We start from the raw sequence: 23,707 nt of genomic DNA on the forward strand, positions 1-23,707 counted from the left end.
GCAGGGCGAGCTTCGCGGGCGCGTGGCGGGGGAGGTAGGAAAGGCGGCCGCTGCCCGACCTGACCGGCCGCGCTATCTTTGTCTCCGTTTGCAGATCGGAGGCGCCGCGATGACTCTGGTGCTGCCCCTGAGCAGCTTCTGCGAGCCCATTGTCTCTTCCGAAGGAGCCGGAGAGTTCCAGCCGCTGTGGGAAGCGCGCTGTTGCAGTAAGAGCAGCCCCGCCTCGGATGCCGCCGCCGCCGCCGCTGGCAGCAGCAGCAGCAGCAGCAGCAGCAGCAGCAGCAGCAGCAGCAGCAGCAGCACCGCCCAGGGGCAGGCGCAACAGCAGTCGCCGCCGCAGGGCAGCGACGGCCGGACACAGGTTGGGCAGCCTCCGCCCTCAGGTAATGCTACAGACCAGCTCGCCCTCCTCCCCGGCTTTTCCTGGAGCTCAATGCAGCGAGTCTAGAATTACTGCCGCTGGGTTCCTCCCAACCGTCCTGGGAGGTAGTGGGGGCTTAAGGACTGACTGGTCAGAAATCCACCAGGAAGCTTCCATGATGGAGGGGACGTGGGAACATGTCCCAGTCCAACGTCTTAAGCACTCCAGCATACTGACTCGGTGGCTGTTGCTAGGTTCTGCTTTCATTTGTCTCCACAACCAATTTATCAGCCAGGTTTAGATTGGAAATGTTTAGCTCCGGATTACTACTTGAGATTTAGGAAATGCCTGAACTGATCCCAAATCTTTCTGCTTCAGGATCGTGTTTGTAAAGAGGGTGAACAAATCGGCTTTCCCCTAATGGAAAATTTTGCCAGCAGGGCAAGAGACAAGAACCCTCTAGTTTGGCTGCTTGCTTTCCCCCAGTTTCTGAGAGAGAGCTTTGTCCAAACATGGGCATTTCATGCAGTTAACATAGTAAGAGGCCACTGATGTGAAAGGCAGGGGTGGGGCAGGGGGCTGATGAATCCAAAAGAGATGAATTACGATAAACTCCTCTACAGGAAATCTCTGTAAGGTAAAAGTTCATGCTTTCCATGGAGAAGGTTTTGCTTGAACTGATCCTATGGTTGCTGTGCAACTTTGGAGGGTGATCTCAATTCTCACGCCTGCTTTGCAAAAGCAAAAAAAAAAAGGGGGGGGGGGCAATCTGTGTGTTTGTGTATTTGATGCAGCAACTATTGTGACTTGTGATGGTGAATTAGATTTAGTGCAGGCAAAGGCCTCCTTTGCTGGTTTTCTTGTTTCTAACATCCTCTTTGTCTTACTCCATTCAAGGATAATACTTCGATTTTTTTTTTTTTAAAAAAGCACTTTTCATAAGTTTCTCAAAGGTCCTTTCTTAATTGTTAGATTTTTCTGAGCTCCAGTGAGAAAAATATGAATAGAGAAAAATATGAACAGAGAAAAATATGAACTTCAAAGTAAATTCAACTTGTAGTCAGTCAGATGCTTCACAGTAGTTTGTTTTTCAAAATGAGAGGCATTTTCCAATCTTTCCATCTCCATTTTCCTATGTGAGTGGAGCTTTGGAATTTACACAACATACCTATATTTAAAGAGAGAGTGGAGAGAAGAAGTAGAGGCGGGTGTCTTTTGAGGTCAGACCTTATAAACTGAGGATGATATGATAAAATTGTGCCTGGATTGTGTGACATTAGTCTGGTGGAGCTCCTTGTATGATACTCCATAAAAGGTGGACATTTTTGTTCCAAAATAAAACCAAAGCCACAGAACTAGATATCAAGTAGAATTTTAGCATATCTTTATTTTTTGTCATTTTGAACTATTTTAGTTTTGTATGGCAGTATATTTAATGACAAGGCTCCCACGGTAAGCTGAAATGTTATGGACTGCTTGGACAAGACTGTTAAATTATCCCCATTTAAGAATAATTTCTACTAAGAATAATTTCTCTTTCTGTGTGTGTATGTGCGTACAGTAAGCCCCATCCTCTGTCTGAATTTAGGATAAATCCTTGGATCTTTAGGGGAGAGGCTTTGACAAGAAGGAATTTTGAACTGAAGTGTTCCTCCCTTCACGCTTTGTGTTTGTGAGAAGAAAAATGAAATAGTTTATAGAGCAACCCTTAGCTTTGGGTTGGATCGGAACTTCCTGAATTGAAATCTCCTGTAATCAAAGTTATCCAAAACAAACTGAAGCCAAATGGTTTCACATCTATGTGAATTAACTAACTTTAATCTAAATGAATAATATTTGCTCATGTTTGGACATAACATGGATTGTTGTATATTGCAGTAAAAGCAGAAACTTTCATATTCCTTTAGGAGGAAAACAGACAAGGCTGAGGCTTATCCTGATTTATTCCTGATCACTCGACTATGGTTCAGATGTGTAGAAGAGCCCTTTTTCTATAAAAGGCCATTGACCCATGATGAGAGTCAATGGGGGAGGCTGCTTCGGGGGATGATGAATGAAGTGGGAGCTGCTGGTATATGAACCCAGTGCCAGAAATAGAGCTTTTGCCTTGCAAGTTTGCATAGTTCTCTTGCTTTCTGTTTCTGCGCATTAAATGAGACTATAAAGTGCATGCCATTGCCTAGCTGCAGATTTCCCACCCTTAGTTTAAATAAGTATCCTAACTGGGCTGGAGGCCTCCCTGGTTCTTCCTTACTTCTGATTTAGAACTATATATGAGCAAACTATAGTTGCTTTATGATTCTACACATGCTTAAAGATCCCTTATCTTAAATTTGACTTTAGATTTCACACTAGAAGCATGATTTAAATGTGTGTTAGAAAAGACTTCTAGGAAAGAAGGCTAAAATTTAAAATCCGTATTAATAAAAGTGTAAACAAACTGGATAGTAATTTATGAGGCACTCCCCTTCCCCAATGTTGGTGTTAATTTAAATGTTTAAATATTTTCTTTGCAGTACTACAAACATTTTTAGTTGCCACAACAATATTTTGGACATGAATAACTATATATACAAGACTCATTCCAACTTTGATAGTTAGTATCAAAAACATTGATGGGGGTAAGTACGTCAATACCCTCTTTGAAAATGAAGTTTGTGCCCATTTCATTTTGTATAGCTTTTGTTTCAAGTTAACAGATAATAGATAATCAGAGTTGGAAGGGACCTTGTAGGTCATCTAGTCCAACCCCCCGCCCAAGCGGGAGACCCTACACCATTTCTGACAAATAGCAGTCCAATCTCTTCTTGAAAGTCTCAAGTGATGGTGCTCCCACAACTTCCGAGGGCAAGCTGTTCCATTGGTTGATTGTTCTCACTGTCAGAAAGTTTCTCCTTATTTACAGGTTAAATCTCAGTTTCCACCCATTATTCCTTGTCTGGCCTACAGGCGCTTAGTAAATAGCTTGACTGTGGCAGCCCCTCAAATATTGGAAGACTGCTATCATGTCTCCCCTAGTCCTTCTCTTCACTAGATTAGCCATGCCCAGTTCCTGTAACAGTTCTTCATATGTTTTAGTCTCCAGTCCCCTAATCATCTTGGTTGCTCTTCTCTGTACTCTTTCTAGAGCCTCAACATCTTTTTTATGGTGTGGTGACCAAAACTGGATGTAGTGCTCTAGGTGTGGTCTTACTAAGGCTTTATACAGTGGTATTAGTACCTCACTTGATCTTGATTGTATCCATCTGTTAATACAATTTAGGATTGCATTAGCTTTTTTGGCTGCTGCTGCACACTGCTGGCTCATATTTAGCTGGTTGTCCACTAAGACTCCAAGATCCCTCTCAAGTTACTGCTATTGAGTCTGGTTTCACCCAGTGTATATGTGTACTTTTGGTTTTTCTTGCCTAATTGTAGGACTTTATTTTTCTCTACATTAAATTTCATTTTGTTAGATACAGCCCAGTGTTCTAGTCTGTCAAGATCCATCTATCTTCTTGGGTGTTAGCACAGCATAAAATAGCATAGGGAAAAATACAATGATCCCAAACAGGTGCCCATATTAAATGGTAGCAATAATTAAATTTTTACTCTCTGTGGTAGCACACTGTCTGATTGGAATACCATGACCCAGGCTAAATTGTGATAACCATCAGTCTCTAAAGAGTTCAGAGTAATTACATATTGGATACCTGTTCCAAATCACTTCCTTTACATTGAATTTAAAGAACTTTTCAAATTGGTTTAGAGCAAATTATGCATATTTGATACACAAATTACAAATAAGATTTTTCTACCCATAAGCACATTGTTCCTTCTTGTCAGAAGTGGTCATACGAATCTACTTTATCTTCTATAATAAGAGAGCTGTTGTGAAAGAGAAAAAAAAATTGGGAAAAAATGCATGCACTTGAGACAATAACAGCAGCATCTCCCATTTGTCTACTCACATTTCAGGGGTTTATTAGAAGATTGGCCAATGAGAAATCAAGTTCCACAGGCAATATCTCATTTAAAATGCCATTGTTATGCTTTTGTGGTACAAGAGGAGGCTGCTTGTGGAGGTGGAAGTTGGCTGCAGAGGTTGTTGGGAAAAACCTGCTACTTTGGTGCTTTCAAGGACCAAAAAGATAGGATCTAAACCAAGTAGAACTTTTAGGTCAGAAAAAAAAAAGATATGATAGCTTTGATAAGATATGATAGCATCCAAAAACCAATGGGTGGAGACATTTCTAAAAACTGGAAGAGTTTACAAGCCACCACTTTGTCTTTCTTCCCTAGCTGCCTCAAGCTCAGCAAGTTTTATGAAGTGGGAATTTCCCTTCTGCAGAGGAACTCTATGACTCTTGGCTTCTATAGAATTGGTTTATCTCAGCATTACTCATTCATTCTTATTAACATTTTTAACAGCATCACTCAAGAACATATAAGCATATGATAAAATATGAGATGATGAAAAAAGAATATAAAAAGTTTTATTTTCAAGACTATCTTCATAATGTCATTAAATATGTTTCTGGTTAAATCAACCTTGAAGATTATAAGTAGCTACTGTTTTATTAGCAATGTATTAAAATTATTAGTCTTTTTAAGATGGCATAGTGCTAATTGTAAAAGAGTTTAGTGATGAAAGCTGCAGTGTTTTTTTCCCCCCAGATGGATTGGACGTGTAGGATAAAAATGTCTTAAAGTCAAGTATGTAAAAAATGTTTAAACGTGACAACTATTCTTAAATAAACATATTTCTTTTTTTTAGAAATCTTTTGGAAAAGCTTCCACTGCTTCAGTTTATTTTTCACATAAACTATTATTAAATATGATAGATAGATAGATAGATAGATAGATAGATAGATAGATAGATAGATAGATAGACATAGATATAGATATAGATAAATTCCCATTTCTCTTCACTGCATTGGAACACACACATATATGTCCAAAGCAGTAAAGATAAGCTGGAATATTTTTTCTTTTGTATTTTTTGCACTGATGATGTTACCTCATTTGGGTAATGAAATATCTGCAAGAAAAACAACCAAGCTCAGAGAACACCAAGGAACTTTCATTTCAACTCTGAGCTACAAACATTCTCCTTTATTGGTCTTTTGTACCTGTCAGACACAGTTTACACCATATGTAATCTATTTCCCATAGCACTACACCACAGAGGAAATCCAAACCCTGTAGCACCGTCTAAGATCACATATTTTAAAAGAAAGTATGTGGAAGAAGAAGATTTTCATCCACCACTCAGTAACTGTACACCCAAAGTAAGTTTCAAAAAGCTATTATTTCTGAGTTTCTGATTTGAAATTGTATAATTTCTATTTGCTTGAGTGCAATGCATTTCAGTTTCCATAAATAGTAATATGTTTTTGAAAAAGCAGTTATGCCTGCTTTTTCTAAACTTGTAATCTGTTAATATGAACTGGTTGATTCTTTTATTTTCTTTATTGCTATCAATTCTGTTTTAATGAAGAAAATTTGGACTGGGCCATTCTTTTGTATCAAATTAATAGTGTCTTGGCATCATGAGAATGTAATTTTTCCCTCTGCTGTTCATAAATGATCATTCTACAAATGATTTATGGTTTGTTGAGTATAGAATCTTTCTCACTCAAAATATTGAACCCACCTTCCATTGCATATAAATTTATTTATTTATTAAATATACATGCTGCCTATCTCACTTAGAGATAACTCTAAGCAGTGTACACTCAATAAAAGCAAGAAGATAAAATATTAAAGCATTAAAATAGTAAATATGAACACTAAAATTGACTTAAACCTTAACAAAGATGGCAAGGAAGGAAGCAAGATGCATGCAGGAGGCATCAGAGATAAATCAGAGATGACCAATAATACTGGATATGGTCCTACATTACAGAAAGCCAGAACCTGGAACAGTCCTGGTGTATCATGCACAAAAAAACATGCAGATGTATACTCCTACCTGATTCTTCTTGCCCCAGAAATGACTAAGCAAAACCACAGATGCTCTTTCTATGATATGTTTACTGTGATATATGGGCTGGAGCAGGAAGCCATGTGTTCTTGGATCCCATTCTAGCTTTATTTGGGAGTCTGAAATCAGGGTTTATAGTTGACACATCTTTTCATCCCAATGTTAGTTTACTGTACCATACCTGTTTTCATGTGACATAAATGCACACAGTACCTTTGGCTAACACTGACTATTTTAAAGCTAGGGGAACAGGAATTCAATATTCTGATTCAGATATAAAATTTGAAGTAAACAATCTAATTCTAGATGTCTAATAATAACTTGAAAAAAGTTGCAATTTAGAAACAAAATAAAATCTAACTTCTGGGCCAAGTTTTCTGGCCTATTCTAAAGAACTGGCCAAACCTGAGCATTCTATGTATTATTTTATAAATTTAAGATCTCCTAATCCAGATGTTACTTTTACTCATAATGAGGAAAGAAATGGACCGAATAGCATTCTGTTATATGGAGTTGAAGACACAAAGATTCTGTTTTATGAACCTGATCATCCAATTTAAACCCCAATACAATAAGGCCAATTCATTAAACCTTTAGAAAATAATATCCATCACCCTGTTTTCTCTCTCACTTTAAAATAGAGGCACAATTATCTTTATGAAGTTATGAGAATGACAGGAGATCTTAATTACGGTATTAGCATGGTAATGTTTACCTTGCTCAAAAAAACTTGTGCTAGAGTGATGAGTAGCCTCAGGGAATAAAGTCCCAACTTTAAGTGGCACAAAATCCTTTTCCTCCAGAACAAAATCCTGCTGTTAAAAAAATACTGCCTCAAATTCACAGATTAGATAAACAGGGTCATGTAAACCATATTGAGGGGAAAAAATCCTTATTGGATTAGTTATACTATTCAGCAAGTAATCATAGAGTCCAACCTGCCAAGATCTTAAAAACTCATGATGGTAAAATAAACACATACAAAGTGAAGAAAAAAATGTAGCTCAGATCTTAAATGACAATCTTGATGTAATATGGCAGTAGGTTGTACAATTTTGGTTTAATGTAGTTAACCACATTGAGACTTGAATAGGTAGCTTGTTTTTAAAGTAAACAAGCGTTGTATAAAAGTTTGCATTGAATGACAAGTAAGAGCGGTCTATTCTGGTTCTATGATGATATAAATCAGGGGTGTCCAACCTTGGGAACTTTAAGACTTGTGGACTTCCAATTCTCAAAATCCCACGGCCAGCATCCTGTGTTATTTGAGGAAGTTTTATAGCCTTCCAGAAGGGTGTTTGAGGAAAAAAGACAATAGAAAAGCCTTATGTGGTTTCTTCTATTCAGATATTCAGTATCCATGTTAATAACAACGATGATGATAATCATAACAGCAACAATGAACGTACAGCAATAATATCAATAGTGCAGTTGGTTTATACTTAACTCTGTATGGGGGAGGGGGTGTATGTGATTTTAAAAATCCCTCACTAACATAAAAAATTGTTTCTCTTCACCTGGCTTTCTTTATTGGGATAGGTAGTAAAGTTACTATCATTGTGTTAATTACTATAGATGCTAATTTAAAACAAAAGCAGAATTTCTGCAAAGATGAAGCTTTATTTTATGGTTTTGTTTAGGAATAAGTGATACAGAACAGGTTTCTGGATGCACTGTCTGAAACTTTAATATTCAAGAGAGAACTAACAAGAGAGAGAGAGAGAGAGAGAGAGAGAGAGAGAGAGAGAGAGATTGCTTCCCCAGAACAGCACTGTACTACAATAGTATTTTACTGCATAGCTGCATAGAGTCTCACCTGTTCTGTTCTCCATTATCTTTTTCTTCTTCTCATAAGTATCTCATTATAAAATCGACATCAGTGTTACAATCCTTGGGACTGATTTTTTGTCCTCTTTCCAGCCCGTAATAATACAGATAAGGAGAACACTGCAAGGTTGTTATATTGCCTGGACATCTGGAAATTCAAAATTCATTCACCAAGGGATGTTAGAATTCATGGTTAATTTAGACCATGACTTTTTTACTAAATAAGGTTGCTAAAAGTAATAGTGATTTTTTGTAAAATAGAAAGGATTACTATGGGAACTAGGCAGAGACCAGTAGATAGTTTTACAGCAATCATGAGACAGCCTACCAGATATTTTTCAGTTTGTAACTATAAGCAACAGTAATTGCAATTGAATCAGGTTTTGAAGTGAACAATTAATTCTTTTTAAAATTACATTACCTGCTGCTGAAATTTTATAATGACATATGAAATAGTGTATGTACATTTTTGAATTTTTGTATGTACATGTAGTCCCGAATAGCACATGAATTAGTGTATGTACATGTAATCCCGAATCCTTATAATCTGCTACTTTTGTTGCTTTTCTAAAATTACAGTATGTAATTAATACTAGATTGAGCAACTGCCATATCTGACATGATAACATTTTACAGCATACATTAAAAGAAGTCTATAGTTAAACTCACCATCAAGACATAGCACAAAGTATCACTAAACAACCAAGACTCTGTTATAGTCAGTAAAATAATATCAAACTTCATCTGTCCTGCATAACAGCTTCGTCTTGAAAGTCTTATGGAAGGACATCAGATCTGGTGCTAGCCAGATCTCCAGAAGAAAGTCTCCTAAAATTATTATACTTTTTCACATACTGTTCTATTTAGTAGCACATTTCTGTTAAAAGAACGCTTCAAAGATGCATTGGTAATGAATTTCTAAGCATCCAGGCACTGTAGTTTCTTTCAGTTGCTAGTCAAATCTAGTTTCCTTCATTTAGGAAGTCTTACTTTGGTGATAAGTTTGAATATACTCAATATTAAGCCTCACAGCTCCCAATTAGATTTGTGAGAGTTGAATAATAATGGACAATAAACAACAATGGAGCCCCTTAACCATAATAATATAATAATGTATTAATTGAGTATCTTTAATAGGGCAGCTTTGACTCTGGGCAGCTCACAATGATAAAATAAATTGGAATAAAATGAATAAAAGTTAAAGATAAAAGATGACCAAAACTCTCCTATGCCAAAGAGACTCAACTGCCCAAATACTATATGATGCATGGATGGATAAAATCTCAGTGTCATGATTCAATTAATTAATACTGTATTTGTTTTTGTTATTATTTTCTCTCTCTCTCTCTCATTCATTTTAGACAATATCTGTATTTGAGGAACGGGCACATATTCTTTACATGTCTTTGGAAAAACTGAAGTACATTGATGACCCTGAAGTCTACCTAAGAAGATCTGTTCTCATAAATAATTTAATGAAAAGAATTCATGGAGAGATTATCATGCAAAACAACTGGTGCTTTCCTACTTGCTCTTTTGGAGGTACTTCAAATCAAGAGTGGTTCATGTCTCATGACTGTCCTTATAGGAAGCGTCTTCGGATGGCACGGGAGGACTGTGAAAAGATCCACACATGCTGTTTTTATCAAGAATGCGGCAGCCATTATTTAAGTTTACCATTATCTACTAATTCTGCAGTGGGGAATTCCACCGCTTCTGTATCTTTACCAAGTTGTTCCCAACAAGTGGAATATGGTAGCAATAGTTCCCCTGTTTACAGGAGTGACGAACATATACATGCCAATGAAATTTTCATTACAAATGCTGGGCCACATGGTAATCAGGACAAGTCAATATTCAATAATGAGAAAAGAAGCCATGATATAGATCGAGAACATGCTTCAGACTGGGAATCTATGAAAAGTGATCATGTAATAGAATGTAAAAACAAATATTACAATTATTTTGAGATGGGTCACGATGACAAGAGCAACATGAATGAATCTTGGAAGAAGTGTTTACGAAAAAGGGAGTGTTTACCAGGTAGCAAAATTTGTTGCAAAGGAAATAAAATATGAGCCATCTTTTGAATAATTTCAACTTAGAAGCAAGCACAGTGTTGACATTGTCAGAAAAAAAAATCAGTTTGGATCAATTTTCTTACGCTTTTATAGAACTGGTACAATTGTGTCATAAGCTTCATGGATACTTTCAGTGACTGTGGAACAGATTCCATCAAAGCGTATATATGGTCTGCATCATGAGCTATTTATAAATACATGGGATCCTTACAAAGAGCACAGTTGCATTGTATACTTCCATTGCTAGAAGAACCAATAAACCAGATGGAGAAAATACAATTCCTTTCATGTATCCCTTTGGAAATCTAGCATGAATTAAGAGGAATCTTCTTTATGCTTTCAATTAATTATACATTTGATAAGCAAATTGTTAGCAGCAAAAGGAAGAATACATTTTGCCCATCAAAATGGCTGTGAGAAAGACTGCGTAGAAATGAAATGGAATAGGCCCACTTTATGGTCCAGAAGTGATATTATTCTAATATATTTAATCTGGTTTTATTGATAGGGTACAAGTAACATCTTTTTATGGAGACTCAATTTGAAATGCTACACACAGTTCCAGCACATGCACAATTTTCAGCTAAGCTGCAAGAATGAACAAGCCTTATAGTGGTTTATTGCTATAATGGCAGAGATTTTTTTGGTGCCTTACTTTTAATCTTAATTTTTCCAGGAGGAAAATTAAGTTTAAGAAAACAGCTATAGCAGGGATGTAACCTAAACAGGAAAAAATAATAACAGGGTGGATCAAATATTATTAGAATTCTGTCTCCTTTGAAATACAAAGCTTGATTTCCTATTCAATTGCCGCTATTCATTCTTTTTGCTCAGTCGTTTTTTGATTTGCCATTTTAAGGAAAGGATTGAAGTTAAAAAAACAATAGAGATATGTCTCTTGTAAACAAGCATTAGCTCTTTGAATATTTCTATGGCAACTGTCTGTTGCTTTGATATTTTTTTTCCTTTTTCTTTCTAGTATAATGAAGTTCATGAACCAGTGGCATGCTTTATATTTTACTCTGTTTCACGTCATTTTCTCTTTTCAGAAAAATGTAAAGAGCATGTACTGGGTTTTCATATAATTGTAGGGTTTTTTATTTTGGAAAAAAGCACAATGTTAATAAATGATGTGGTGATATAAGATTTTTATCTGAAATGAATGTAAGAGTTTCAATCTTTTTTTAAAAGATTATCTTGGAGAAAGAGGGGGATAATCTTCAATTATTAGGATTTTATTTGGATCGTTTCTGGAATTTTTCATTTTAAAATATTCTGCCTAAAATTCAAGAGATTTAATTCTAAGTAAAGCACACAATGAATTTTATTCCATTTAAATATAATTTTTATAGCCAAAGGAATCAATAAATGGGAATAATCATTATTACATCACAACTTTTAAAGGTATGGCTGAATTAGGAGCAATCATAATTTCAGTTTAGTTCATTATTGCTGCATCATGCTCTTACTATTTTTACATCAATGAATAAAAAACTTTCATTTGGATCCAACTTATGCTTTAATAGAATTAATTTAACAACATTTAACCCCCTTAAAACTATTTACAATTTTCTCTACAGCTACATGAATTATTCAAACAATTATAAAACAATTTTCAGTTCCTAGGCCTTACCATATAACCAATGATTCCTGTTATTCTGTGTTAACTTCTTTGATGCAATTAATTATGAAAAACATTAATTCTTGAATGGATTGCTGCTTCCTTTGTATAGAATATGCTTTGCATAGAAAAAATCTTTTTCTTTTTCATTTTCTTCAAGATATAAGGTGATGAATTAAGAAAAAGTCTACCAGAAAATTACTGCTAGTCAGGGTAGACAATACAGGGTTAAAATACAGTTTTCTCCTCTTCATTTGGCATCTGACATGGAAACAATTTAAATTGCAAATACTGCGAACTGAAAGATGTACTTTTTAACAGTAGAAATTGCTAAACTACCTATTAACTGATGCTAAATGTATGGCTTCTTTTTAATCCCTTCACCAACATGATATGTAGAGCGTGGGTTCAAAACTACAGTAAACCATAATATAGTTTTTTTTGGACTTAGAATGTGTTAGACCAACATGGCTTGGTATTGTATAAAGTCAGTCAATTTGGACAATAAGCTGTGTATTAGTGCAACATACACAAAAAACCTGAATCAACTACATGCTTGATTGGATAAGCAGCATTTTCTAATAGGGTAACTTCAATATATATATTTTTCTTTAAGACACACAATCTTTCTTAAAAATGTGATTAACTTTTTTACTTTTTTAGAAAGAACATTCCTAATATCCAAACAGAAACCCGAGAAAGAGTTAATTTTCACTAGAAGTACAGATATAAGTTCACTGTATCCATGCCAGACATCCATGCATAGTTTTATAGTCTTAAGAAATCTAATGTATAATTATCAGTATATCCCTATATCAGGAACCAAGCACTTCTTATAAGAATCTGGCAAGCAAGAAAGCTACAGATTAGTGGGAAAGCAGTGACTGTGTCAGAAAAGTCACGATGGTGTTTTTAATTGCACAGTCAAGGTTGCCATCTTGACTTTTTCTCCCTTTCTGCAGACATCCCTAATTAAAGACTAGGATATCTCATAGCACTATTTTGCTATTCTGCTGAATATAGAGCAGGGGTGTCAAGCTTGCGTCATCACGGTGTCATCATGTGATGTGATGTGACTTTTCCCCCTTCACTAAACCAGGAATGGGTGTGGCCAGCGCATGATGCATCTAGCTCACGGGTTGTGAGTTTGACAGCCCTGATATAGAGGGAGGTTGCTGAAGACTCAACAGGAAAAGCTTAACTTCCTTGGCTCTACATCTGAGGACCAGGAACCAGTCAAATGAACTAATTGGGAAACATTTAAGCTCCAACAGCCAAGAAAGGCCCCAGCAATGCATTGTGTGGTCACCTTTCCTTGGTGTCTTTTATATAACACAGGTCTGTCTTCAACTTTTTTCTGTACTGAGGAAATGCAAAGATTTCTAGGCCTGAGGCACTCAATGTGGTGTTGGAGCACAGAATAGTAATGATTGGATCATATTGTGCTATCCATTGGCTTCTCTCTTCCCTATGCAAACGAATGGAGCTATCTCATTTACTTGTACTGGGAAGGTAAAATTTGCCACCCTATTAAAAAATGGGAGCCATTAGGGATATGTACAGAAAAGAGTTTTGTCACCATGTGCACTTTCCTCTTTATTTCCAATTAATTTTAAGTGGAGGAGGAATCAATGGACCATTCTATTTTCTTTTTCTTCCTTATTTTTCTATCTTCCTTCCCTCTATCTTTGATTTGTATAGGAGAAAAGAAAACAGAGATAAAGTGAATAGGAGCATTTCCATATTTTGCAGGGGTGACAAACTTGTGTCACCACGGCAGTGTTATGTGACATATTATGACTTTTCCCCCCCCTTCGCTAAACCAGGCATAACGTGTGATGCATCCGGCCCACAGACTGCGAGTTTGAGAGCCCTGATCTTTTGTAGTGGCTGTTTTGACCAAAAATCTGCAGTCTGTTTTCATAACATAAACAACCACCCACCCCATTTTCCCAATAGCAGACTATACTATGATGTGTCAGCAGCAGCTGAATGAGATTAAATGAATCTGTGCAATGTGGACAATTTTAGAATCCTGCTGGCTGGTGCAAGAGGAGTCTAGGAAGTTCTCAGCCCCTGCTTTGCTTCCCCTTCCAGTTTCTTAAAGAGTGAGTGAAAAAAATAAGAAACCCACACAGACTTCAAATCATTACGATTCAGGGTGAGGGAGTTCCTTTCCCAGATCCCATCCATTTCTGCTAATTCTTCATTACACATGTGGCAACAAGGAGGTGGATTAAAAGCTAAAACAACTACAGAAATGGAATGAATAGACAGTCCCCCCCCCCTTTTTAACAGGACTTCTCTAGGACTTTGTCATTATCTTAGAGGAGACAAGAATTATCTAACCATCTGGCTAGCAGTCTTGAATTAATTTAACTTTAGGCAAGACTGTGTCTCCTTATATCTAAATCCATTCTCTAGGGATTAGGTGACTGAGTCAACTCACACATTTTTAATGGTTCTATGACACATAAAATAACTTGTGTATGAATATTCAAGATTCTCTCTCCCATGGTAGCCATTGTATTGCAATATCACAGGTGTATGTCATGTGCCCATAGGTCCTGCTTATAGAGAATTAAATATAAAATTGGTATATGCCAAAATGGGAAATTTTACAAGGCTTGACATTTACATTTTAAAAGGTTGTCCCACCTTTTTTTCTCCAAGACAAATTTTTTTTTATTATTGCTATCAATATTAAATATAGGTCTCATTCATACAGTGTATGAGTAGGATCATTTAGTCATTTGTCCACATGGACCAATTTTTTTATTTTAAAAAGTTGACTTTTCTTGTGTTAGATTCAGTTGAGAACAGAAAGATCTGTTCTTCTTTTTCCAATATATGTCAAACATTGAATGTTTTAAGCTTAGATATTTAGGTATTTGTATACTAAGGTGATGTTGTAGTAAAGTGTGTTTTTTTCTTGATATATATTTATTAAAATTATAAAATCTTTTCATTTAAAAAATTAACTCTGTTTTTTCCTTTTTTGCCATGAAGAAAATTTTTATGCAAATATTTGAGCAAGTGAAATGTGACTTTTAATTGGTGGGTTTTAATTGGTTAGATCAGCTAAAGACATCAAAGCCACTTTTATCCTAGAACATTTTATAATACTGTTTTGTTTTGTACATGAATTGTATATTCTGAAAGCATTGCTACATTCCTAAATATAAGTTGAACTTAGTTTTGCTTTCCTAATTTGAACATTGTTTATAAGCATATTGTATGTTGTCAACTTGCCCATTTTAGATTTACCAGCCAGGTTATTCCAGTAAAACCCTCCCTCCTGAACTAAAATTGGCTTGGAATCCCCAGGCTACTATGAGGAAAATATTTTTCATGTTTATGGTCTGTTTTAGTGAGGAGATACAGATGTATTGAATTAAATTAAGAGATTTCCCAGGAGACAATCTGTTCATTGAAACTTCCTAATAATGGAAAATGGGAAAGCATTTTTGTGTAGTCTCTGGAAAATCTTTAAATGTTTGAAGGATCCATTGAAATGGCTTAGAACAATGTATCTCAACCTTGGTGGCTTGGAGATGTGAGGACTTCAACTTGTGGAATTGCCAGCAAACATGCTTGTTGACGAATTCTGGTAGTTGAAGTCCACACATCTTCGGGTTGCCAAGGTTGAGAAGTTAACAGATTAACAGAGTTGGAAGGGACCTTGTAGATCATCTAGTCCAACTCCCCACCCTATACCATTTCTGACAAATGGCAGTCCAATCTCTTCTTGAAAGCCTCCAGTGATGAAGCTCCCTGTGATGACCCAAAGGGGTGTGGCACAAAGGCAACACAGTCAGATAATCAGTAGGAGTCTCTTTATTAGCTCCAACTTTGCCCCCAATGTTCTGGTTACCTTCTGGTTGGAAAAAAAACTCTCCCAGGAATAGCCTTTGGCTGCAGAGAATCAAGTCCAAAACATGGTCAACAAAAACTGTAACTATAAGTCCAATCAAGGCAAAATGAGATAATTAGTTTGGCAGGGTAGGAGCAAGAGTTCCAGACATGAAGGCATGGCAATAACTCAACACAGTTGGGAAGATGCCAGGAACACAGATAACTAAAGTCAACCGAAGATAAACTCATGTTTACTACCAGCAGCTGCTGCACTCAGCATGATTTCTTTTAAACTCTCATTCCCAGGTGTGGCTAATGAAGGGAATCAGGGCTCTTTCCTCCCCTGTAAGCCATGCAGCCTACGTTGGTCTCTTCTCTGTTCCTCCCTGTGAGCCCTAGGATGAAGAGCAGGTGGGCCTGGGTCTTCCTCTGAACTCCCTCTCCCTTGTTCTATGTCTTCCCTGCTCTGCCCAGCTGGACTTTGCCCTTCCCCAGTTTCCTCCACAGCCAATGGAGCCACACTCCCACTCCCTGTCAGCTGTTTGTCTTCCTCCTCAGATTCAGACTCTGACAGGGGCATGACACTCCCACAACTTCTGAAAGCAAGCTGTTCCATTAGTTGATTGTTCTCACTGTCAGAAAATTTCCTCTTACTTCTAGGTTGAATCTCTCCTTGATCAGCTTCCATCCATTATTTTTTGTCCGGGCTTCAGGTGCCTTGGAAAATAGCTTGACCCCCTCCTCTCTGTGGCAGCCCCTCAAATACTGGAACACTGCTATCATTTCTCCCCTGGTCCTTCTTTTCACTAGTCTAGAAACACTTTCCTAGAACAATTAAGCCATAGAATACAAGGGGGCCTGGTTTTAAGAGCTGTAGTCCCTGTTAGGTTAATAACCTCAGAGAATTTATTACTAATTGAAACAAAATAATGTTTTCAACTAAAGAGCTCCTAGTATTTAGCTATTTTGTCTTTGTTTGTTTAATGGACTTTCTCTAGGGGAAAAATGAGAGATCATGGAAGGTGACAAATGGAAGGCAGTTTTCTCTGAAATCTCTGAATACTCAGTGGATTGATCAATGTGATTAAATAACTAGTACCCCTCCAACAACATCCTTTGTGGTGTAAATGAGAGTGGTTTGTTTGATTAAGTGTGATTCCTAAATGTCATCCACATTCATAGTTTATATAGCTTAGCAGAATGTATGAATCTAATTTTAATTTTGTAGATATTCAAAAGAACAACAACAAAAGAATAATTATTCATTATTCTCACAGAGACTCGTATCACTACATTTGAATTATGAAAAGTAAATTGCAGCCAAACAACCTTCCCTTATCTCTCTTAGGCTGCTTTTCCTAGTTTTAGATCCCTGGATGATTTTGAGCAAAATACAGTAGCTCCAAGTCAGCATTAGCCAGCATCAAACTTGGTAGGAGTTATAATTAAATACCTGCTGACCCATAGTTGAAGAAGAGAATTTAAAAAAATAATCCAAACATTTCAGCAATGAAGCAGATGAAGAAAGTTATGCTTTTAAATATCACTAGAGGAGTTTTTATTTTTATTTTTTTAAGAGTGCAAGCACTCAATCAAGTTGTGAAAACTATTGTGATACATAAGAATAGATCTCGGTATGCATCTTTTAGTTTTTTTCATATTTTTAAACAGATAACAAATTAAAACTACTGTATACTGTTTGATTAAAGAATATGCCAGAGGATAATAATTAGAAACCAACTTCCTTGTCGTAAAGGAGTTTAAACAAAATTCAACGAAATTGGAGGAGATAATATATTAAAGATAGGATAAAGATATCCTATGATTATTTTATTTTAGTATTTTTTAAATTTCATGCTGTCCATGAAACTCTGTCCATATGACTCTGGGTAGCCAGAGAATATAAAATACAATATAATAAAAACAGTATGTTTCTTACTAGGGTTAAACAGAAATGACCATTATGCTTTTAATGACCTAACTGGAACTAGTTAAATCACAAATGTCATCTGATGTTTTACTTTGTACATTAATTGCATTGTACATTCTAAAAGTACTGCTACATTCCTGGATGCAAGAACTTAGTTTGCTTTTTTAATTTAAAAATTATTTTAGCGTATCTGTAATTTGTCATTTTTTCCCATTTAAGACTTACCATATTGTTTCAGTAAAACCCTTCCCCCTAGCACAAAATCCATTCATTTTTACACTGAGACTTCTAATCATGGAGAGGCTTGACAGAAGACACAAACCCACTCTCTAGTAGAGTCTCATTAAAGAATAATGCACAACACATGATTTACATTAAGCCATATTGTGATTTCTTTAGTTTGGGCTCAGCATGTTGAGCAAACCTAGCAAACTGTGTTTTGTAAAACATATTTTATAGTTCAGTTTAATGTGTGAATTCAGCCAATAGTAATTACTCAAGAGCATATCTTATGACTTAGTGTAATATATGAACCCATTTCATTATTGAGATAAATCGTGTTGAATAAAGGAAAAAAAACACCCAGGGTCATAGACATAAAAGTGTATATATCAATATATAACATTTTGCCTGGCAGTCTTATCATACAGGATATCCACTTCTCAAATAATGTGCTAATTTTCAAACACAGTTAATTAGAATTATGCTGATCTTCATGGTAGCATGTAAATCAGAGCTTGAAGGAAGTTGATAGTGAGGCATTAATTTTCTAACATTGTGATCTACAATGATTCATAAGATAGATAACCACATTTTTGCTTCATATAAACAAATGATTAAGCATTTTCCATGCCATATTTCATTCTCTGTTAGTCTATGATGAATACATTATGTCTACTTTACCACAGTAAGACCAATCAGCAGTGCTGATTCTTTCTTTTGACATATAACAGTTACCCTAATTAGGGCCTAATCCTGTGCACAATCACATTTTGACCTTGGCAAGAGTTCACTTTCTTAGGAGTCGTCATGACTAAGCTTTACTTCCAGACAAGTAGATTTCCAAGCATGAAAGTGACTGACTAAATAACCTCTCCTTTGTTATTATGATCTCTTTGTTATCATAAAATATGCATTTAGTTGTAGAGTAAGAAGGATAATTTGAACAATACAATGAAGACAATTTTTAAAATGTGTATTCTGATAGTTAGAAGCACCATGCAAATGCTCCACAAACATAGTATTATGAGCCAAGCATACAAGTGGAATCTCCAGTATGTTCAACATGTTACAAATAACACCCTTATGGAGAAATGGATTAGCACTTAATGTTGTATACAGTTGTTTACAATATGTGGTGTGTACAATGGTAAAATTATACCCAAAAGATAAAGAGATAATTATTAAACTATTACAGTTATGCTGACTAAAAATTATGAGAGGTAGCCTGAATTTTTAAAAAGTGAAATTTGTGCATGCCATTATCAACAGTGAGTTTAATTAGCAAATTTTGATATAGGTATTTCTAGTCATTATTTTTTTTTAAAAAAGGAAATCATGTCTGCTGCTGAAGCAGATGGAAAGCTTTGACTGATCTCTGATACCCAGAGATTCCCTTGTGATGTTGCAAAATATCTTACTTAGGTCAATTTTGTTTTAATGCATACTTTGTCCTGGCAGTCTGCCCAGATATGAAGAAGTTAATCCAACTCAAGATTAGTCTGAGAATTTAAGAGATGCATCCAAGACCATGTAAGGTTCTGTTTTGGCCTTTGTGAACTAGAAAAGCTATAAATGCTGAGTGTGAAGCAACTCATGAAGGATTCAGAATGAGATCTTGTTTTCCAAGTTGAGATAATGCAGACTCTTCAAAGCTAGATGAATTGTCTTTTAATACCATGGTAAGATTTGTAATCACGTTTATCAGCCCAAATGATGCATTCTGGAATATTAAAAGTAGTCCCGCTATTCTAGAAGGCTGTGTTAATTATTGATAACACATGTTGAAATCTCAATACTTTCATTGCCTATCTGCTGTAGAACAGTGTTCCCCAAACCTGAAAGCTTGAAGATGTATAGACTTCAATTCTCAGAGTATCCCAGACACCATGGAATAGAATAGAATTATACTGTATAATAGTCCACTGATATATCCCATTTACCCAGTTCCAAAAGGAAAACATTGCATTAGAAGTATCAATATTCTTGAGGAATCTGGCAAACATATCTATGGGGAATGAAGTGGAGAAGAGAGCCAAATCATCCTCAGAACTATGTACATAAAAGCCATAGAATGGAGAAGTAAGGAAATGATGAACCAAACTCAAGAGTAGGAGATATGTCCTCACCACCTTGCCACCATCGTTCTGCCACTGTTTCCAGGTTTCAGTATCTGCAGTATCAAGTGTTTCTAGATCCAGATTTACTTCAGTGTTTAATTACAGAAACTAAAAGCATCCAGGGATCTGAATCTATGCTGAGGAACTACAATTTTAGAAGTAGCAGAATATTTAACATAAAGCTGCCCTTTCTGACGCTCCCCGCCCCCCCACCACCCATGTAATGGGTTGGCTGCCTTTGGCTATGATTGCAGGGCAGCTTGAAGCAGCTGGCAAGCAACTATTAGCATAACAAAGAATAGTATTATAGCATTGTTCTATATACACTTGTGAGCCTTCAAAATATCTTGATGCTCATGTGCATTTTACACACAGTTAAATTCCCTTTAGAACTGGGCAAGTTTAAAACGTGTTTTTAGACATCCATGGGAGAAAAATTATAGCTTTGTAACTTTTCCCCAATTTTACATAGATATATTATCTTCTGTAGTATCTGTAGATAAATGTCACATCCTCACCAACTTCTCATTACAGCTATAATGCTGTATGCTTTAAATGGAAGATTCTTATACTTTAATGCATTCTTAAAGTAGAGATAGTATTGAGATGAGACTTAAGACACAATATACTCAGCTTTGGATGGACTGCAGAATAAATATAAAGGGATATAAATAACATTCAATGCATCTGAGCATGAATCCTTGATCGCCGTTTAAATTTAGTGACATTTTAGAATAGCTGAAGGTATCCCTTGTCATGGACAAACTCCCATGCCCTCCATGTATGTTTGGAATTTGCTCCTTCTCTCTGCTAGTTAGTATTGATCACAGGATTAGTGCTGGCTAATATGGAGTCACAGAAAATAACTTCATATTTGAAGGAACTCTGGGCAAGTCTTTTGGGGAAAAACCCTTTTGGGACAATAACTATGATCTGATCAGCAACCACTTTGTTTTCCCACAATGTACCTTATGTGGCATTTCTCTAAGACACTGTAGCTAATTGTATGCTACTTAGAAATGTTTCAGATACAGATGCATCTGGCAGAACACACACAAAAGGCCTATACATATTTATTACACAATTTTCATGAAACAGTCTATATTATGTGGTATCCAAGGTGTCTGATAATAAATGCATACCTTCACTTATGCTGCATAAAATTAATCAAAATTGAAATTACTTTACCTCAAATTGAAAAACTCTGGTTGAAAAGAAAAGTTGTGATTCCTGTCCTGAAAGTGGAAAGAATTGGGACTGAACATAGTACTGTATTGCTTGAGAGTGTCTATGGAGATTCTCAGTTATCCAGGTCATGGTTGTCCCAAAGGTACTTTTTTTCAAGAAGCCACTTAGACTTTCTGATTTTTCTTTGAAGATGTTTCGCTTCTCATCCAAGAAGCTTCAGAGCTGAAAAAGCTTCTTGGATGAGAAGTGAAACGTCTTCAAAGAAATATCACAAAGTACAATTGAAAAAAAGCACCTTTAGGATTTTGCTTGGGAGCAACTAAGCAGAAGTCCATCTCTTGCATACTCACCGAATGGATCTACAAAATGAAGGCATCATTAAGGCGACATTGTCTTGCCCTGCTAATATTTCCATTCAGTTTTGTGAACTACATGACAAGTCTCTTATTTTTATGTGAATACTTTCAATTGTTAGAAATATTTTGTACAGTTATTGTCTTCAAGCAATGGATCTACGAACACTTAGAGGCAAATAAAGTCATTACAAATAGAATAATAGAATAAAAACTTTATTGTCACTTTAAATGTACATTAATCAGCATATATTAAAATGAAACTTTGTTGCATTCAACTCTCAAAAGAAAACCTTTATGCATATAACCCCCACATATATATGAAACAGAGAAACATCTAGTTCGAATGTATACATGTGTACATGGTGAGAAAAACAAATCTTGCGAGTTTACCAGATGGATGGCATAGGGAACAAAGCTGTTACAGAATCTGGTAGTCCTGCTAGAAATACTCTGAAACCTCCTCCCAGAGGGGAGCAAACAGACTGTGAAGTGGATGTGTGGGGTGTGTAGGGTCTCTAACATTGCTTTGAGTGCTAAGCACATAGCGCTTATAAGCAGTATCCTGAATAATGGGAAACGAGCTTCCTATAATTTTCTCAGATATCCTTATCACTCTCTGTATGGACCTTCTATCTGAAGCACTGCTATCACCAAACCAAACAGTGATACAGTTTGTTAAAATGCTCTCAATCGTGCCTCTGTAAAAAGTGTAAAAAAAAAAACTTGTAAAAAGTGGCCAGGACAGAGGGAGAAAGATGTGCTCTCCTCATCTGACACAGAAAATGCAAATGCTAGTTTGCACGCTTCACTAAAGATAACGTATGAAGAGGCGGCCCTTAAAATATTACTTTCTCCTCTGGTGTAAAAAGTACATGACAACCAATAATAAAGCTTTGGAGTTGGAGCCAGAGACATCAGAGGAAAGCACCTGGGGAACACTACTATTGACCTCACAGACAGTTGGCACTTGTGTCTTATCCTCTTTCATGTTGCTGTCTACTCCCTCTTTTTAAAGCATGGCCTGCCAGAAGATCCTGAACAGGGCTCAAGTGACTAATGGATTGCATGTTACACCAGGACTGGAGATGAGAGTAACAAAATACAATGATTTCTTCCCAGCTGTGAACAACTTGGCAATCCAGTTATTGAATGGACAAATTTGGAAGAAAAAAGTGATTAACTGGAACAAAGGCAAACTATAACTATAGGAAGATTAGGATTACCAGATATCTGAACAGGCAAAGTTGGATATAGACAACTGGCAAGGAGGGAACAGGAGGGCAGGGGGATGAGAAGACATGGCATCCATGACAACAATTACAGTGAAAAGGACAAAAAAAAGCACATGAGCCCAAACATATATAAAATTACTTTTTCTAGCATCAGAAAGACTAATTTTTCAATCTTAATGTTTTTCCTACAGAATATATCCTAGTAATGATATAGAATTGACAACACACTTTTCAAATTTCCCATAGAAACTTAGATGGGTCATGTGATCACAGACTACAGATATCATAGATCTGAAGGGCTGGATTGAAGCCAACTGCTGAAATCAGTAAGTAAATTAAATAATGTAAACCTTAGCTATTGAATCTGTCAAGAGAGGAGGGAAAGAAAGAAGCACTCACAGGGTCACAATACACAAAGGTTTGAATGCAAACTATTGTAAAATCAGTCCCCCGAACAAAGTAAAATAGTCTCAAGACACTGAGAATATTTGATTTTAAGGGTATCCTTGCTGGACAAGGGACATGAGAACAAAAAGGACATGTTCTCCTTTTGCCAGAACTTCTGTAACTCTAAACAACAACAGCTTCTAGCAGATCCATCCAATCAAGGCCAGAATTGAGGAAGACAGAAAGTAAGAGTTCATAGTTGTAGGCAGGGGTGGGATTCTACTGGTTTGGACCAATTCGGGCGAACCAGATGTTAAGTTTTCATCTTGAAATACCGATATTTCAATCAACCAGCTGACCCCGCCCACCACTACCGTCCCCTCCCAGGAGTCTCCATGTAGCCCATTTTCGATGCAGGTAAGTTCAGGGTCCACACGGAGGCTCTGGGAGGGGGAAAATGGGCCTTCCAGAAGTCCGGAAACGGCCTGTTTCCGGCTTCTGGAGGGCCTCCAGAGTCAAGGCGAGGCCATTTTCGCCCTCCCAGAGGCCCTTGGGAAGGTGAAAA

The 23,707-nt window shown here is 36.5% G+C and overlaps 1 protein-coding gene across 4 annotated transcripts in view; it reads left to right on the forward strand.

Annotated features, from left to right (window-relative positions):
- Nucleotides 1-11,395, forward strand: part of SERTAD4 (SERTA domain containing 4) — a 24,865-nt gene extending 13,470 nt beyond the window's left edge. For 3 of the 4 annotated variants that reach the window (XM_026695810.2, XM_026695811.2, XM_026695809.2), the window contains exons 2-4: nucleotides 95-383; nucleotides 5,516-5,631; nucleotides 9,515-11,395. In XM_026695810.2, the coding sequence (XP_026551595.2) occupies nucleotides 95-383; nucleotides 5,516-5,631; nucleotides 9,515-10,231 (1,122 nt within the window). In that variant the 3' untranslated portion in view covers nucleotides 10,232-11,395. The remainder of the gene's footprint in view (nucleotides 1-94; nucleotides 384-5,515; nucleotides 5,632-9,514) is intronic. The other variant, XM_087932933.1, reaches the window with a different exon arrangement.
- Nucleotides 11,396-23,707: the final 12,312 nt, after the last annotated feature.

The sequence above is a fragment of the Pseudonaja textilis genome, chromosome 1 (assembly GCF_049901715.1).
Source record: "Pseudonaja textilis isolate UNSWEBS1 chromosome 1, rPseTex1.2, whole genome shotgun sequence".
NCBI classification, from domain to species: domain Eukaryota; kingdom Metazoa; phylum Chordata; class Lepidosauria; order Squamata; family Elapidae; genus Pseudonaja; species Pseudonaja textilis.